The sequence below is a fragment of the Zingiber officinale genome, chromosome 5B (assembly GCF_018446385.1).
Source record: "Zingiber officinale cultivar Zhangliang chromosome 5B, Zo_v1.1, whole genome shotgun sequence".
Taxonomy (NCBI): domain Eukaryota; kingdom Viridiplantae; phylum Streptophyta; class Magnoliopsida; order Zingiberales; family Zingiberaceae; genus Zingiber; species Zingiber officinale.
In genome coordinates this window covers 118323048-118343041 of record NC_055995.1, presented here as the reverse complement: position 1 = coordinate 118343041, position 19994 = coordinate 118323048, and the positions used below count along the sequence as shown (strand labels likewise).

Sequence of the window (19994 nt, the reverse complement as noted above, 5' to 3'; positions counted from 1 at the left end):
GATGATGAGTACAGTTCATCCATTGAAGAGATATATAGATTTGGTTTGCTTGGGGTTCAAAGTGGAAGTCCAAGTTGTTCTTGTGCTATTCCACATGTTTGTGACTCAGACAATTTTATCTTTGCATCTTTATAGTTTTCTTGAGGCGAAATATATACAGTTAAGATTATCCCTCACTCGAGATCTTTTCTTGAGGCATAAACTCGATCGATCAAATGCAAGTGACTTATCATTCATATTCGCTTCTTTATTTTCGTCGATCGGATGCCCACTTTAGAAGCTCAATTTCTTTAAAAAAAAGTTAATATTATATTGTTGCTTATGATCAAATAGAGAATAGTTTTATATTTAATAGAGTGGGATGAGACGAGAAGCAGAGCAAGGTGTTGAATGAAAGAGACACGATCGATGTCATGTTCATTTCCTTAACTTTCCTCCTCATTTCGTTACACCCGATTTGGTCGGATCGATTTATCATAATATAAATCAATTGGTGAATTATTTATATCGAAAAAACTCTGGAGATTCGAAATTTAGCAAGAGACATACGTGAATGAATCGGATGACAGGGATACGTGAATGAACCAGTTGATATCGACCCCCACTTGTTGATTGAAACTAATTGAAACCGAGACAAATCGGGCCATGAACTATGATCAAACCATAAGGTCGTCGACGCAAATTGGACCACATTACCAATCCAAACCTGGTCCCCAATTCTAAGATTTAGACTGTTAATTGAAAACAAAACAGTCCCCATTAATATCAATATCTATAAAATATAAACCGACCCAATTATATAATTTATTAAATGTATTTCGATGAAAAATACATATTATTGGTCTAAGAACCCGGCACGCGACGACCGCTGACCTACTAATTACATAGTGAATGGAAAGAACAGGAGTTGACTGAGTTTTGACCTTGCGTTGACTTATAATTACGGCACAAGTTAAAATTTCATAAAAGTTGTCGATGAAATAAATTTATTTTATTGCTGGGTCGAAAATTTTGACAGATGCAAGATTCAACTGCTGACTATCTACTTGGAGAGTTGAAGTACTCAAGTCAAAAGGTGCATATCTTTATGATAATAAACAAAGTTTATGTATAATTAATATTTTAATTGATTGTGTGTGCAATTAACTTGAAAATGAAAAATGATATTTCTTGATATATTTCTCCTAAAATATTTGCCACCGTTGTATAATATCGTTGACATAGATAGACAGTTGAAAAAGTCAATTTTCCCAACAATATTAATCAACCGTTGGGCTCATAAAGAGGAGTATGTTGCGTGTGATCAACGGAACGCGTAGCTAAGCTAATTAATTATTCATCACGGATAGGATTACTAATTGAATTAGATGGATGAACCAACCAATTCTCTTGAAAGACAATCGAGAAGCAAGCAATACGTGAATGAATGGATGAGTATTCATTTGTAATTCACATATTTTAAATAAAAAAACTAATTATAATTCAGTGAGTTTACAAATTATGCATCCTACAATCATTTAGAGAAAATGAAAACACCTAAAAAATGCTATTAATTAATCTGTTTTCCCATTTTTTTAATATATTTATTTTGAAAACAAAGTAATCGAACATTGATTTTTTGTGCATCAGTATTTATGGATACATAGCACCAACACCAAGTCAAATTTAGATTCTTTTAGATGCTAACTGAATCTCTTTAAATTGTTTAGTATTTAAAGCAAACTCGAATCCACTGGACTAAGATTTCTAGATATTTACTATTTTTATTTTTTTAAAATAAAAATATTTTTAGAGCCACTATTTTTGAGTCTATTGACAAAAATCTAAATCTACGGCGCTAACGGTCTAGATGGGCCATTGGCGGTTTGGTTTTTTACTGCGCCGTGCTGGCTACACGTGTCAGTGGGTCCCGTGTGACTGACTGCACGTGTGGAATCGACGGCGGGTGGTTCCGCCTCTCTCTTCCAACCTATAAAGCCACCACTCCCTCCGACTCTTCTCCTCGCCACCTCCACCGTCCGCCGTCGTTGTCACCACCGCGGCAGCACTCAGCATCATCTTCTCGTCAGGGTCCATTCCCTTCTCCTCCTTTCTCCGAGGATTCCTCCAAATCCCTCTGCTCATGACGAAGCAGAATGTTGTGCCGGTCGAGGCCGTCGCCGCCATCACTGTGGCGAGATCTTCCCCCTTGTTCCCCTACACGCCACCACTCGCGCTCCGAAAAAAGTTCCTTCCCCAAATTGAGCTCGAAGGCGGGAAGACGGGCTCTTGGTGGCTCGACTCCATGAGGGCCTCTTCTCCCACCCATGCCAAGGCGACTGCCGCCGCCGCCGGACCTATCGTCGACGCTGTCCTCGACGATCTTTCCGATTTGACTGTAAGTTCTGTTTCGGCTCGTGTAAAGTTCGCTTCCTTTTGGTTTTAATTTTGTTTATTTTCCCCTCTTCGGCCCTATCGAGCAGATGCGGCGTCCGTCGGCTTTGAGCAAGTTCGATCAAATCGTGAGCTCTTCCAATGGAAAGCAGATCGTGATGTTCCTGGACTACGACGGAACTCTTTCCCCCATCGTGGACGACCCCGACTCGGCCTTCATGACCAACGCGGTGAGTCATCCTTCCCCCTTATCTCGCCTTTCCCCTCCCCCGTTCGATCCGTCCCCTGCTTCAAAAGATGCGATTTTGATCGGTTTCTCGTCGCCAGATGAGGAAGGCAGTGAGGGAAGTGGCGAGGGACTTCCCCACGGCGATCGTGAGCGGACGATGCCTCGACAAGGTACATTACATTTAATTTATCGAAGATACCACGGCCGCCTCCCCTGTTTCTTCCGTTACTCAAGAGGTTCTGATGGCGAACAGGTAATTGACTTCGTCCGATTGGCCGAGCTGTACTACGCTGGAAGCCATGGCATGGACATCAAAGGTCCTGAGAAATCCCGCCACGCCAAGTCCAAAGTAGGCACTCCTTCCCCTTCTGAAGATTCCCGACCAGAATCCATCTCCGACATATATCCTTTTCCTCCTCGGTTTTTCTCCTCTTAATCGCATGCTTATCTTGTTCTCTTTTTTTGTGTGGTTCAGGCTGCCAACGGAGTTTCTTTTCAACCAGCCAGTGAGTTCCTGCCCATGATAGGCACGGTTGGTTCCTCTTCATAGCTCCTCTCTCTCTCTCTCAATCCTAAAGCTTCCCCTCGTCGCTAAACAAAGATCTTCCATGCTTTCTTCAGGTGTATAAAACACTACTAGACAGAACCAAGTCCACTCCCGGAGCCAAAGTGGAGAACAACAAGTTTTGCGTGTCAGTCCACTTCAGATGTGTGGATGAGAAGGTTAGATTTCACTTCAGATTGATTGACCACCAACTCACTTCTTGGTTTATACCATAAATGGCAAGAAAATCCTGCGAAGAAAACTAAGTCAGATTCACTCCGTGTCAATTCATGCAGAACTGGGGCGCATTGTTCGAGCAGGTGCGATCTGTGTTGAAGGAGTACCCAAAATTGCGGCTCACGCAGGGAAGAAAGGTGAAACTTTGTTTTATTTCTTTTGGCCAACAACCACTTGCTGTTTGATTACAGCGAGCTTGATTGCGACTTGTTGCCCTGACATTTAGGTGCTGGAGATTCGTCCAACTATCAAATGGGATAAGGGGAAGGCATTGGAGTTCCTGTTAGAGTCACTGGGTAAGCTGAGAAAACGCCCAAACATGTGTCACATCATGTCATTTTCAGCACTCTGATTGGCCGATGGCATTCTTTGCCAAGTCATCAACGTTTGTTCGACATTATCTTTTCATTTCTAGCCGCCCATTTAAGTAATAATCTCTTCTTTGGATCTACAGGATTCGCCAACTGCAGGGATGTAATGCCGATCTACATCGGCGATGATCGCACCGACGAAGACGCATTCAAGGTAACTTAACCCTTATGCCCTTCACCAAGGTAGATGAGATGTATAACGAATGAAGCTGATACTTATCATCTTCATCTTCTTCAAGGTTCTGAGAGACAGCGGACAAGGCATTGGCATCCTTGTCTCAAAGTTTCCAAAGGAGACGAATGCCACTTATTACCTCCAGGAGCCATCTGAGGCAAGTGCCATGGCTGATGAACCTTCTCTTTGCATTCCTGGTGTTGCCATCAGGGTCCACTACAGCTCAAGGACCACTTGATGGCCACAGAGATAGCTTCCTTTCAATTGGCTAACCTGATTCTTGATGTGTTTTTTCTCCAGGTTAAGGACTTCTTGGTTCGGCTTGTGGAGGGGAAACGCCGACAGACGAAGGCTCGATCGAAGGTGTAGAGAGATTGGACACACGCTGCCCCACCCACCACCTCTGTGAAATTTTTACAAGACGTGCTTGATGGGGCTGAATGAGACAGCAATTTCATGATATCTTTGTTTTTAGGATCAGGTGCACCTCATAAAGAGGTCCACCTTTTCTGTATTCCTCCTCTTGTTCTTCCCTTTTCTCGTCATTTATTTTTATTGGGTTCGAAAGCTCTGCAACTCCAGCTTTCTTCCCACCCGCGCAAGCAGATAAATGTATAATTCCGAAAGATGAAATAACAATTCGACCTAGCGAAAGCTATTCAATCTATTATTGATTCACGCATACATTAATACTAAAGTAATCTCCTAAAATCTATTAATTAGATAGAAAGAATACCATCGGGAAATAGGAAAACAAATGGTTGTTCCCAAAAAAGACGACGAACTCAAAACAACTAAATCGGTGTTTAATAGATCCAAAAATCCTACTTGATTGCAAAAGATGGAAATACCCTTGAACTCTAAAACCAAAAATTATTAAAAGTAATAATAAAAATGTTATTGCCGCATCACAATTGTTATCTTGATTTTTACTAGAATGAAGAGTGTTGTTAGATTTTATTTCGCGGTGAGCTTATATGTTATTTGTAATATGTGAAGTTGTGTTCATTACGAACAATTGAAAAATGATCTCTTGTCCATTGTAACAAATCTACGCTTTCTAAAACATCACGTTAGAATAGAAAATATGCATCAAGTATCCTACGCTGGTTGCTCCGTTGGACTGTAAAAAAAAAAACAAGTACAAATAATTACAAAAGACGTGATTCGCAATCACATTCTGGTTAAACAAAGTACTCTCCGTGCAATTCCCTTCAAAGTTTTACAGTCATAATGTTCCTTGCTTAATCAATGAAATCCATCAGATCCAGATGATACTAATTAAAATGTCCCCGTGTCGATTAATTTACATATTTCTAATATATTTTTTAAGCTTAATGGTTCTAAACCAGAATTGTCATGATTGGATCCACTCCACTCAAACACGGATCCAATTATTGAATTCCAGTAGTCTTCGAGTGGTCCATCAACTTCTATTGTTTCAACATCAAAGATAGCGAAACAGAGGACTTATTTTACAAAGCTACGGATTCCGACTCTAAACAAACCTTAAATGGATGAACGGCGTGTCTCCACTTCACGATGCATAATTTGCACAAAGATATTTTTCTCCATAGTTAAAGATTTGTTGCACTTGAGCATTGATACTCTCCTCTTCCTGACCAGTTGCAGGAGACACATGGTCACATAATCAAAAGAAGTAGACATTATAAAGCATCCACCAACAGATTGACTCATTGAGGAGCTTTGTTCTAAGAGATAAAACAGAACTGGCTGTTGAATTATTAATGCCAGGAAAAGCAATGCTGCTTTAACAGATGATTGTTTAGTCATTCAGAGGATGGATTTGAGCCCTTGCTTTAGAACCAAGAGACACACACGGCCATGGTTAGTTAGGCCACTTTAGATCTCAGTCTGTAGTGAGTACCTCCTCAGACATCGATCGAGGAAGGAGAATCTCAGCACTAGCAAAGCATGGCTTGTGCACTCGGGCCATTGGGGTAGGTCAGCAAAGGGAGGCACCAACTAAGGCTTAAAGGGAATCAAAGTATGGTTGGTCGAGGAGTTGGAGTCCACTCGAGCCCTGTGCACACCTTGATACTGAGTGCATGGGGTCAGTAACATGCTTGGATCATTTCCTGCGTGTAAAGGGGCTGCCCACTGCATGAAGCTCCTGATGATTGGTGCCAAAACCCTGATAAACAAAGCCTCGGTTTGGGTCCATAATTGGTGGCCAACACAGTTTCTCCCAACACATTGAAGCGACCCAGCAACAGCCGATCATAGATCCAACAAAAGTGCATGCTACCAAGAAAGAAAAGCCATTAATAAACAGGTCACCAAGAAACTGAAAGTGATAGTCGATCGAGCAGTTATTTAACTGTTAATGATTTGATTGCAGACTCGGAGCTCATTAATTCAAATGCAGACGCAAACAATTTAAGGCTTGATATCAGATAAAAATCCATACTAAGGCCCAATGTGTGACAACGCACTCAGGCCCTAACATCCTTATTCCTTAATATATATTTTATAAAATCGCTTCATTATAGCACTTAAGATTATTTTCATATTGATACAGATACAGATACAGATACAGACAGAGATGGCAGGTTAATTTATGAAAGAAATCTCATGCTTCAAATATACATGAAGATCTATGGAACTGGAAAGAGGAAGCCAATAACAACTCCGTGCAAAAAGGGAGCTACTGAGAAGTTTCCTTATCAAAGCTGCCTGCTTGGCTGCTTGCTATCTATCAATCAACACCAGGAAAAACAATGGTGAGAGAGGGCCACTCTCTCGAGTACATTGCTTCTTTCATAATTACACTTATTCTCTAATCACCCACCTTTATGATTAAAATATATAAGGGCATCCAAATTAATGATAATATATGAGTATTATAACACTCAAATAGTATTACAATTAATATGGATAGATATTATAATATCTATATATATTAACCGCGTTCAATTATTTAAATGTTGTTAATTAGCAGATTTTATTAAAAAAAAACAAAATATAAAAAAAAACAAAAATCTGAATATAAAGAAAAAAAGATGCATAACCAGACAGATGAGAATTAATATTAAAATGAATAGAATTAATATTAAAATGAATAGAAGTATATATGTTAATAAAAGGGAAATGTTAAAACCTACATTTTAAAAATGTGATATATATTAACATTCAAACATGGGCTAATGGAGATATTAAACATATCATTATTAATTAAAGTTTTAATTCGTTATTATTTGTAATATTAAGTGAGGTATTAAGATAAGTTGATGTGGGACCAAATTCAGACTTAATCAAATACCCACGAGCAGTGTAGAGGCTGGGCTTAAGTAGAGTATTTAGTGCACATCACATCACGAATCTAGAGAAGTTTCAGAGAGATAATGTAAAGAAAGAGGGATAAATATCATCCAGATATCACGATTCGAGCGACAGCTACAATTAAATTTGTAGGATTTTTTCTTCTTAAAAAAAAAACACACAATTAAAAGATATTGGACTCTTGAACTGTCCACTATGAGCGCTTCCTGATTTATCCTATGAGCCGGTAAAAATTTTCCATGGAACCGGACAGGTCATCCCAGATTCAACGTTACCCAACCTGATTAACCATTTTCCATAAAGAGATTAAAAGAGACTAAAATATGTGGTAAAGCAATAGGCCAAAGCTGGATCCTTCTAGGGATGTAAACGAGCTAAACCGAGCCGAACAATATTAGGCTCGAGCTCAGCTCGTTTAAGTTATATTCGGACTCGAGCTCGAATCGAGCTTTTATCACAAGGTTCGAGTTTGGATCGTTTTAGAATTATCAAGCTCGCGAACAATTCGAGCTCGGTTCTTTATTAGCTCGATTATCAAAGTTAACGAGCCTAACTCGTTAAGCGAGCTTGGACTTGTTTAGAGCTCGTTATTTGACTCATTTTAAAGCTCATTTTAAGGCTCATTTTAGAGCTCGTTTTTTTTTTGCTCGTTTTAGAGTTCATTTTTTACTCAGTTTAAGGCTCGTTTTTTTGGCTCTCGAGCCTATAAACGAATATATTTGCGAGCTCACAAGCCGAATATCTTTAAGCTCGAGCTCGGCTCGATAAAACTGTCGAGCTTGAAATCAAGCTCAAGCTCGAGCTCGACTCGATAAGATAAACGAACGAACATTTTATCGAATCGAGCTCCGAATAGCTTGCGAAGCGTTTGATTCATTTACATCCCTAGATCCGTCCTTACCCTTTTAGGTCTTCCTCTCACATGAGCACATGCCTCAGTGGATTAGCCCAAATGCACGCAAAGCTTAGATTGAGTGATCTTGGGAGAGAGATGAAAGGAAAAGGAGGAAAAGGCAATGCCGGAGTTTCAGCTAATCTCCCTGTCTGCTTCCCATCCCGAGCACACTTGGCCATGATGCCCAGGGCCGGCCCTGGAGGAGGGCGACACTGGGCGATGGTCCTGGGCCCATAATTTGAGAGAGCCCAAATTTTTTTTTTAGTATTATATATTATAGACATGTAATTGGGGCCTTGAATAGTTGAGCCCAAATTCATATTTCAAAATTTTTTAATATTATTCTTTACTTTTATCTTTTTAAACATGTAATTGGGGTCTTGAGTAGTTGGGGCTTAAATTTATTTTGGATCTTTTTTTTTCCGCCCCGAGCCTCTTCTATAGAAGGACCGGAGCTGATGATGCCAAGCCAATATGTAGCCCCTCTCGGCCAGCAGATATGGTTGGGCATCATGCCACTCGCAGCCTATTCAAGACCAAGAACAAGAGCAAGAGCATGTGCACGGAGGTGATCATCGACGAGCCGACTTCGCCCAAGGTCACATGTGCCATGTTAGTTCTTGGAAAATCATAGTCGCATTCTAAAACAAGAAGAACTCAACGATTAAGAAGAGAAAAAAATTAGTAATATTATTAAATTTAAAAAAATAAATATTAGATACAGAATATAAAATATTATATAGTTAAATAAAAAAATCTAAACCTTAAATATAAAAAAGAAAAAATTTCAAATTGTCCTAAAAGCTATAAATAAATAAAATATATAACTCACGATGCTAGAGCTAGAAACATTAAGAATTTGTCAGACAAGAAACGCAAATGTGAAGCGGAATGTACATTGATAAATATATCAGCAATCTGAAAATTTGAAGGAACTAAAGGTAATGTGATGATGTCAATCTGAAAATGATGACGAGTAATATGATAATCAATTTCAATATGTTTCACCCGCTCATGAAAAACTGAATTACGCATAATTTGAATAGCATTCTGATGATCACAATATAACAGAGTAGATTGATGAAGAGAGATACACATATTCGCAATCAATCAACACAACCAAACTATCTCATAAGTAGTTGAGGTTATGACATGATACTCAGCTTCTGTGTAAGATCTAGAAATAACATCTTATTTCTTACACCAAAAATGAGGGAATCACTAAGAAAAACTCAAAAGTCAGTGGTAGATTTACGATCCGTAGGATCACCAGTCCAATCAACATCAAAATATGCACATAGCTCATGAGATCAAGTAGAAGGAAATAAAATACTTTAAAATTGAGTGTCCTGAAGATACCTAAGAATACGAAGAACAACAACCTAATGAACTGTAGTTGGTGCAGTAATAAATTGACTAACCACATGAACAACATATGCAATATCTGAATGAGTCACAGTGAGATAAACCAAACTTCCAACAATAATTCTATACAAACTAGGATCCAATAAAGGTGAGTCATCAAATAGAGAATATCAAGCATTAGTCTCAATAGGAGTATCAATGACTATATTATCAGTAAGACGAGCACGCTTAAATAGATCATATATATACTTTGACTGGGATAAATTAAAAGATAACTTTTCGGGGAATAAGCAATCTTAATGCCCAGAAAGTAGCGTAGTATACTCAAGTCATTTACAGCAAAATAATAAGTCTACTCAGACTTCAAGGAAGCAATTCCATCATAATCATCACCAGTAATAATCATGTCATTAACATATAATAATAAATACGATTTGTACTCGTACATCTGACAAAAAAATGTTAAATCATGATTACTAGGATAAAAACAAAGCGAAGTAATCACAGTAGAAAACTTCTCAAATTAACCATGAGGTGCTTGTTTGAGATCATAAAACGCTTTATGAAACCTGCAAACTTTACCATGTTAGTGTGAAATCTAAAAGGAGGTTCCATATAAACTTCTTCATGAAGATCACCATTTAAAAATATATTCTTGACAACCATCTGAGATATTCTCCATCGACAAACAGAAGCAACAACAATTAGAGTACAAACAATCATCATTTTACAACAGGAGTAAATGTTTCCTCATAATCCATATCATACTCCTGAGAAAAACCTTTAGCAATAAGATAAGCTTTGTATCGTTCGATAGATCCATTATATTTAGTTTTGATCTTATATATCCAACGAGAACTAATAGTGTATTTTTCTAGTGGCAAAGGTGTTGGGACCGATGTGCCCGCTAGAGGGGGTGAATAGCGTTTCTTCGCGCTTGCGTTGATTTGCTTCGTCTTGATATGCAGCGGAACACTTGAAGACAAACACACAACAAACCAACACGCTAACACCTAGGGTTTACTTGGTATCCACCTCAAGAGGAGGTGACTAATCCAAGGATCCACACACCGACTCACTCCTCCACTATGAAATACTCCTTCTCGGTCGCAGCCGGAGGCGGAGAAGCCTCGTACAAACACATACAACACTACAACACTCACACAAGAAGAAGATACAAAAATACAACTGAAATACACTCTTCTTCTTGCTTACTTGTTGATTGTTGTTGCCTCTTGAACCTTGGAGATGCACCCAAAGAGCCTTCAAGAACTGGCGGAGAAGCTCGGAGAAGATCGCTGAAAAATCGTTGTGAGCTTGCAGGAGAAGAACACAAAGTTCTGTGGAGAAAACGCTCCGCCAAGGCTTTAACAGTGCTCCCAATTGATCCAATCCATCCCCAATTGATTGCCACATTAGCACCGCTCCATCGCAGCCGTCCATCACCTGCATCCTGCCCAACGGTCGAATTTCAATCGATCGACCGATCGATCAGGAACATCTGAATCGATCGGTGGATCGATTCAGAAGCTTTCTGTGTTATTGAGATCACGCGAGAACTCCCCTGCCCAATCGATCGACCGATAGATTGGCAGCTCCCAATCGATCGCCCGATCGATTGGGAAAGCTTTTGTGCTCGCGATTTCACATCCCAATCGATCGACCGATCGATTGGGTCTTCCCACAATCGCAGCACACTCCAATCGATCCACTGATCGATTGGACTCTGGTTCAATTGATTGCTCGATCGATTGACCAGCCTAGACTTGACTCAAACTCAAGTCCAAATTCCCAAACCCAACTCCTGGTCAACCGTGACCTGTTGGGTCTCCATGCCTAGCAATTAGCCACACCTGACCAACCTCGAACTAGCTTTCTAGCCTCCTCCATCAGCCTTGCGTCTCTCGGATATCTCCCATCCTTCACGCCTTGCCTTCAGAAGCTTCCTTCGGCCTCATCCTAGTTGTCGGATTATATCACCACACTCAACCAACCTCGAACTAGCCTTCTAGCCTCCTCCATCAGCCTTGCGTCCCTCGGATATCTCCCATCCTTCACGTCTTACCTTCAAGAGCTTCCTTCGGCCTCATCCTAGTTATCGAATTCTCCTTGTCAAGTCACACTAGGACTTATTTTGCCAAGACCACATGCTTGGACTTACAACCTTTGCCAAAATCACACTTGGACTTCCAATTGTCTGACTCCTCACCAGGACTTTCTCCTTTGCCAAGATCACACTTGGACTTACCTTGCCAAGACCACATGCTTGGACTTACAACCTGTGTCAAGACCACACTTGGACTTCCCAATTGCTTGGCTCCTCACCAGGACTTTCTTCCTTACCAAGATCACACTTGGACTTTCCAAATGCCTGACTCCTCACCAGGACTTTCTCCTTTGCCTAACCTCCAGTTAGGACTTCCACCACTGCCTAAACTCTAGTTAGGACTTTACCACTGCCTAACCTTCAGTTAGTACTTCCAGACGCCTAACCTCCAATTAGGACTTACAGACGCCTAACCTCCAATTAGAACTTACCCAGTCAAGTCTCCTGTCATCCCTGACCTACTTGACTTGTATTCTCATCAACCTGGTCAACCCTTTGACCATCTCCACAACCTGACGATTGCCCTAGCAATCTCCATATATTGTCAAACATCAAAACTCAAATCCCGACTCAAGCTTGACTCAACTCAAGCTTAGTCAAACTAGTCAACCTTGACCTAGGGAAATTGCCCCAACAAAAGGTACCAAATCTTATGTATGAGTCTGATGCAAAGTAGTTAGTTCCTCATCCATAGTACTCTGCCAAAGTGAGTTATGAACAACTTCTCTATAGGATATAGGCTCAGAAAGACAATGAACATATGCAGCAAATGAAGCAAAAGAATGAGAATAACAAGAGTATACAAAATTAGGTAGTTTAGTAGACTTACGAACACTAGTGGATTGACGACGATGGATAGAAGGATCATCTGCAACCTCAGGAGATGATTAGGTTGTGGCAGAAGGATGAACATATGGAGCAGATATCTCAGGAACCAAAGTATCAGATTTAGTTGAACTACCAGTAGGAGTTATGGATGAAACTTCCTCAATATCGGTATTGAAAGGATCAATATAAAACAGATCTAACTTTGTCATATTATATGAACTAGTCGGAATAGAAAAGAATAGAATATTCTCAAGAAACAAAATATGACAAGAGAAATACAATTTTTGACTGACGGGATCAAAGCAACGATATCCTTTTTGACTAACATCATATCCCAAAAAGACACAAAAAACATACCGAGAGGCTAACTTATTACACTCGGCATATAGACGAAGGATGAAGCAAGTACAACAAAAAAGATACAAACAAAAATAGATAGGAGCATGCTCATACAATTTTTCAAAAAATGACAAACTTGAATCATGTGAGGTTGGAATTCTATTAATTACGTGAGCAACGGTAAGGATTGCTCCCCCCTCCCCCCAAAAGTACTAGGAATATTGGCAGACAATCAAATGAACCGGTTGTTTCAACAAGACACATATGTTTCCGTTCAGCCACATCATTCTATTCAAGAGTATCTGTATACGACGTTTGATGAATAGTAGTATTAGAAATAAGTAAATGTGAAAAATGATTCAAAGTGTATTCACCCCCCAAATCACAATAAACTTTATGATACTAGAATGTTGAGTTTTCACGAGAGCTCTAAAGTTGTTGAAAATGGTAAGATAACAGATCTATATTTCAAAAGATAGACATAAGAGTAACAAGTGTAATCATCAATAAATGAAACATAATTTATTGTAGGAATAGGAGAGGGTTGCCACACATTAGAAATAATAAGATTAAATAGAGCAAATGAAAAAGAAAATTTTTTAGAAAATGATAAGGTAGAAAATCGGGCCAGCTTACAACTACTAGAATCAGAAATATCAGAACTTTTAAATGTCCTAATACTCCTGTAGAAGCTAAAAACTACAAACCAAATGTTGAAATATGACCTAAATAAGATTGCCACAAATAAAAATCAGAAAATGAACGACTCAGATGAAAAGATGATAAATCCACACTTAAAGTTATAACTTCTGATATTTTGAGTTGATCTAAAACATAGAGTCCTCCAATTAGCCTCTGAGATTGCAGGCCCTAAATATAACAATTAGATAAAGAAAAAGAGATGAGGTACCCAGAATCACATAATTGACTAACAGAAATAAGATTTAAAATAAAACTCAAAATATAATAAACATCAGTAAAATATAAACAAGATGTAACAATTGAACTAACATCTACTAATGACATAAGAGTATCATCAACAATCACAATGGATATATATGAACTGGGAGAAAAAAATGATAAATTAGAAGACATGATGGGAGATACTATAGTCCAAAATTCATAAGAATGAAGATATACCTGAAATACCAGACAACGGCAAACCTATATAAGAGGAAACTGACATGACAGAAGGTTGATAAGCAAGGAACTGTTGAAATTGCTCCAACATATATGTATCAGATTTCCATGAAGCATGTATAATCAGGCATGATGACAGAATGAATAATGCTCAGAATAACCAAACTATACGAATACACATCTGTATGATCCGTAAAAACTGGTGTCGGGATGACCCGTGGTCACATGAAGAATCCAAGGCAGAAAAGGATGTCGGCTTAGAAATCAGCAGCATAAGGTATAAATACTGAAATTAACAGAAAAGATGTCGGTACTAAAATCGACAGCACAAGACATCAACACTGAAATTAATAGAAAAGAGTGTCGGTATCAAAATTAGCAGTATAAGGCGTCAGTACTAAAATCAGCCGAAAAAAGTATTATATTGGAGTCAAAATCAGTAGAAAAGGACGTCAGGACTAAAATTGACAGAAAAGGATGTCAGCGCCAAAATCGACAGTAGCAATAGGAGGCAACAGTGACAACAGGAAGCAATAACAGGGAGTGATAGAAAAATTAGGCCAAAGAAAGAGAATTGCTTTGATACCATGTAAAAATTAAGAAGAGAAAAAAGCTAGCCATATTATTGAATCCAAAAAAATGAATATTAGAAATACATGATATAAAGCCTTATATAGTTAAGTTAAGAAACATAAATCCTAAATATAAAAGGGAAAAAGATCAAATACTCTAAAAGCAATAAACAAATAATATATATAATCAACAAAGCTCACATATAGATAATACAAGAACAAGAAGATCTAGTTTCATCAATCAAATATGGCATAACATAGTAATACATAAACTAAAAGATAAGGAACCTAATTGCAAAGTCATCATTGTTCTATAGTGTCATCGGGTTGATCCCTATGGAAGAAGATGCAGTGGAAAGAAGGTGCAGTGGAAAGAAGAAAGGTCTTCCGGAGGAGTTAGAGTTGATGTCGAAAACTCTCTTGTTAATGGGGAACAAGGAATCTGTCAAGATTACCCTAATCCTCTGGTAACCAACCCATTATATATGCACATCCATTATTAACACATAGATGATAATAGATGCGGATAATGGGTACGGTTCTACACATATGAGATCCACATCCAATAACCAGATATCTAATAACCTTGAATTAGATCACTTAAAGGGTTATCGCAAGTCTTAAATCACATGTGAACTCACTTTAAGGGATATTAGATCCAACAATCTCTTACTTGGGCTATATATGATTATAGACAACACACGAATATAACTTTAGTTGATATTATACTTTATGGATACAGAATACTCCTATAAATAATCTAGTTCATTAACTTCATTGCTATAGGACTAAAGAGGTCATAGCTACTGTATATGATCATAACAAGATCATAATTCTAATTTCATTAATGACATATATCAAGATGTGGATGTGTGGATGGAAATTATATGAAATATGATCAATACATATCAATTTTCAACTGATACTAAGGTAATCTCAAAAGTGGTCGGCTCATATTTACAAATATCTTATGCTAAATTGTAAGAGAAAATTATGATCCAAATTTTATGATTTTAAAAGGAATCTATATTACATTTACAAACATCAAATGCTAAACAATAATAGTAAATCATGATATTATATTTCAGAGTGTCCAACAAACAAATAAAATCTTATGAATATTTTAAACTTTAAGTATGTATTATATCAAAACAAAATGTTTATCTTTATTATCAAATATAGAGTAATAAAATAAATACAGACTCTCATTAGATGGATCCTTCTTCCATAAGAAGGATTCTCATATCCATAACATGAGCATGAAACACTTTAAGTACCAAGTCTTTGGTGAGTGAATCGTCCAACATGGAATCTGTGCTGATGTGCTCTACCATGATCTAATGACTATGAACTCATTCTTTAACCGCTAGAAATTTGATGTCGATGTGCTTAGACTTCGATGAACTGCGGTTATTTTTGATATAAAGTTCTACAACTTTATTATCACATTAGATCCTCATTGGCTTATCAATGCCATCAATGATCATGATGAAGTTCCGTAGTCAAATCCCGTTATTAGATACTTTGTAACATGCTACCAACTCTATTTCCATAGTAAAAGTGGCCACTAGCATCTACTTGATACTCTTCCAAGATATATATAATCCCTCAGCAAGTATGAAAATATAGTTTGAAGTGGACCTCATGCTATTTAAGCATCCAACAAAATCGAAGTTTGAATATCCAATCACTTCCAAGTGATCTAACCTTCGATATGTGAGCATATGTCCTTTAATTAGTTTTTTATAAATACCGCATCCCTCTCTTAACCGTTTTCTAGTACGCTGGTCTTAGGTTACTAACATATCTGCCTAACATCTCTACTAGCATCTACTTGATACTCTTCTAAGATATGGTCCCTCCAACAAGTATGAAAATATAGTTTGAAGTGGACCTCATGCTATCTAAGCATCCATCAAAATCAAAGTTTGAATATCCACCTCCAAGTGATCTAACCTTCGATATGTGAACATATGTCCTTTAGTTCTTTATAAATACCGCATCACTCTCTTAATCGCTTTCTAATATGACAGTCCTAGGTTACTAACATATCTGCCTAACATCACCACTATAAATGCAATCTCTGGTCGAATACAAACTTGTGTATACATGAGATTTCCCATTGTTGATGCATATGGGAATTGTTCCATCTCCTTTATTTCAAATTCAAGTCGTGCATACTGTTGCAAGCTAAACTTGTCACCTCTTGACATAGGTGTATCACCAGGTGTATAATTCAGCATACCATATCTAATAAACATCTTTTTAATATAGGTCTATTATGAAAATCCTAAAATCCCTCTTGAACGATCACGACAAATTTGTATGCCTAAAATAAAAGTTGCTTCACCAAGATTTTTCATTTTAAAATTACTAGATAGAAATGACTTGATTTCATATAACATGGGAAATGATCTTAATTTGTGTGGTTCAGAATTCATCGACTTTAATTTCCAAACAGCAGCTTCCTCCAAACAATTTCAACAGCTACATTTTAACAACTTGAGAGTTCCAGAAATCACAAATCAATTTCATCCGATTGTAGGAGACAATATAGTATTGAAACACCATTTATTTATGAAGGTGTCAGATCTTTACTTAAGCTTCTAATTTATTTAAGTACTGCTCCAAAGAGTTTGATAAAAACTTGATACAAACTTCAAAACTGAATTCTGTCTTCCAACTTTTCACCTCATAGTTTTGAGTATCAATTATTGCCACCTTTTCTTCAACTTATCAGAATTTATGATGCCATCTTGAAGTGCTTCGTTAGTGGAATGACACCCACCAATTGAATTCCGAATTCTGGTTTATTTTTATCAGATTTCAGTAGCTACATTTGCTCACTGTTTCAATTCCGATTTTGAATTTGTTCCATTGTTTCAGTAATTCCTAGCTCTAAAATTCTGTTATAAAATTTGTAGAGGTCATGGAAGCAAGAATACCACTTGTTACAACACTAAACAGAACTCTAACTTGAGTTTCACATTTATTTAAAAGCTACTCCAGATTTCAGGCACAACATTGATACTAAACTCTTCATTTCCATGTTACTGCAGCCTTCAATTTCCTGCAGATTCTTGCTTCTGCATCTACAATTGCTGCCTTTCTCAATAAACCTCTTCCACTTCAGATTTCAGGCCCTTGTAACTATCCCGAACAAGCAAAATTCTACAAACCAAATTGCTGAAATGATAACAGACAACATCTCTCAGTCAAAGCTGTTTAAGTTTGCGTCATACATGATTAAGCCCAAGAAATGATTAAGTTTAGCACTAAAATCTTAAGAACCATCCATTGAAAACAACACTATTGAGAACAAAGCTCAAAAATTGGCTCAAGAATCATTTCAACTCTCCATCAATTTTAATATGAATTCTAGTCTTTAAAAAACTTCATCCAAACATTCAAAAACATTTCACTCCTTCCCCACACTTAATCCTTTGTCCAACTTGGCCAAATAATTCATCATATAACAAACAAAGTATCCACATCCAAAAGATTAAGAAATAAGAGAAATTGAAATGATATGATGATTAACAAGAAGATTAGAAAGACGTTGTGTGGAAGTAAGAGTAACAAATAGATTATCTTCATAACATGATTTAATCCATTAGATTGTGGTTTTGAAAGAGTCAAAGCAAGTTCTAGAGTGCAATAACACAAGAGCATCACTCAATTAAGGCTCATCCTCACTAGGCATGAAAAAGTATCAATTCAATTTATTAATCAATTGTCCATCATTAAGTAGAAACCTTGAGAAAATTAAAAATCCATTATTGACATTAAGCTCCAAAATAGATTCTCAAATCTAGCTCACATTCCCTACTTCTAACATATTATAGAAAAATTGCTAGGGGTGCCATTTCTTATTCAAAATCGAAATCAAATGCAATAAGAAAACTACCAATTGTAAAAATAGCTAAATGCCATAAGAAAATCAACCTTTACACTAAAAGAATTTATTAAAGAAAAGACTAAACATTAAACATGAATTAAAATGTAAAAGAAAATTAAGTTGGAACAAACTCCCCTTTTTCCCGGCTGATCCTGTCCGAAGGCTGAATCAACGGACACTGGACACGTGGCTCTCCTCGGCTGCTGACGTGGATCTTCGACTGGTTGCACGAACCTCCGGCGAACCTGCACAGAAGTCGGGCCGAGAAGGGGTTCCCGACGGCGACCCTCCGACGCTCAAGTCAGGCAAGCAAGCAGCAAAAAAGAGTGGCTCCAAAGGTGTTGGACGCGTACCTCCGGCGAAGTATAAGGTTCTTTATATAGAGCGGTGAAAGAGCTCACGCACGTCCACCGAGGTGCATACGTGTCCGCAGCCCATACTGCGGTATGCGTCTGTCAGAAAACTTACCTGACGCCTTACCGCTACAGTCCAAGCACGCCTTCGATGGGACAACAGGACACCTCGTTGTCAGACTTGGAGTATGGCCTAGCCATAGGACCTGACAGCTGTCATAAGATGTTCTTGTCCTTCTCTACCCACCTCAGGCAGGGGCGCCCGTCCGTCCGGCTAGACAAGGAGTCCGTCCGTCTGGCCTTCATCTTACGCTCCGGCCGGACGGCACTCACATCACGTCCGGCGATCTGTTTGCATCGATATGTTGGGTAGATCCTCGGTAAGGTGCTGTGGGTACTGCTAGCGATAGGTCACCTTGTCTTCGGCCTTCCGCTCGGCCCTTCGCTACTGTTCAATTGAGCGCCGGAACCCCGACTTCTGTCGGGGCGCCTTTTGCCATCGGTTATTCACCGGTCGGCCGGCCGGGAGGTCAGCCCATCTTTATCCGGTCGGCCACCTGGCCCTTTGACTCCCACGTGGCATTGACCCCTCAGAATGGGGGTCCCCTGTTCTAACCGCCGGATCACTTGCCTCCCCCTCAAGTCTAGTCGAAGGAGGCGAAGTCTGACTGACTGGACTACCGATCTGACTGGATAACGGCCGCTACACTAGTCCGCTTGGCCAGGCATAGAGGTGCTCATCCGGTCGGCGGTGTCTTGCTCGTGCCTTGTATTCCCTTGAAATCCCTATCAAATCCTTTCCCTTACTGACAATCACGTGCGCTGCGCACGGTAAGGTGCGCTCATTAAATGCGACCTATGTCCTGCTGACACGTGGCGATTCTGCTCTTGTCAGCGTATGGTGGTGGCGTTACCTCCGATGGGACAGCCGCCGTTTGAAATGAACGGCTGGATGATAACCTCATTCTTCGCGACCTGAATCGGACGGACACGGCCGTTCGACGCTAACGTTGTAAGTCTCGCGGCCACTTCTCTCCGCCGCCTTCTTGTTTCATCGACCTTCTTCTCCACGCTGCTCTTTCTGCTCCGGCGATCCTTATTCCCCGTCTGTTTGGTGCGCTCGCCATCTTCTTCCTTTCCTCGATCTTTCTCGTACCCGTAAGCCTTCCTTTTCAGCTTCCCGCCTCCTGTATTGCTTTCTTTTTCATTCTGTCGGCATTTTCTTTTAGTTTTTCTGTCAATATTTCTTCTGTTTCGACCATGGC

The 19994-nt window shown here is 38.9% G+C and overlaps 1 protein-coding gene across 1 annotated transcript; it reads left to right on the top strand.

Annotated features, from left to right (window-relative positions):
* The first annotated feature begins 2010 nt into the window (after positions 1-2010).
* LOC121985543 (probable trehalose-phosphate phosphatase 6) lies at positions 2011-4594 on the top strand. The gene is made up of 11 exons (XM_042539067.1): positions 2011-2377; positions 2463-2603; positions 2701-2772; positions 2856-2951; positions 3078-3134; positions 3224-3325; positions 3443-3520; positions 3610-3679; positions 3838-3908; positions 3994-4086; positions 4230-4594. Exons 1-11 carry the CDS (start codon positions 2123-2125, stop codon positions 4296-4298), a joined length of 1104 nt encoding a protein of 367 aa, XP_042395001.1. The 5' UTR covers positions 2011-2122; the 3' UTR covers positions 4299-4594.
* Positions 4595-19994: the final 15400 nt, after the last annotated feature.

Coding starts and splice junctions, on each gene's coding strand:
- LOC121985543 (XM_042539067.1), top strand. CDS start 2,123: ATGACGAAGCAGAATGTTGTGCCGGTCGAGGCCGTCGCCGCCATCACT. Junction 2,952..3,077: donor CCCGCCACGCCAAGTCCAAA/GTAGGCACTCCT, acceptor TGTGTGGTTCAG/GCTGCCAACGGAGTTTCTTT. Junction 3,135..3,223: donor TCCTGCCCATGATAGGCACG/GTTGGTTCCTCT, acceptor TGCTTTCTTCAG/GTGTATAAAACACTACTAGA.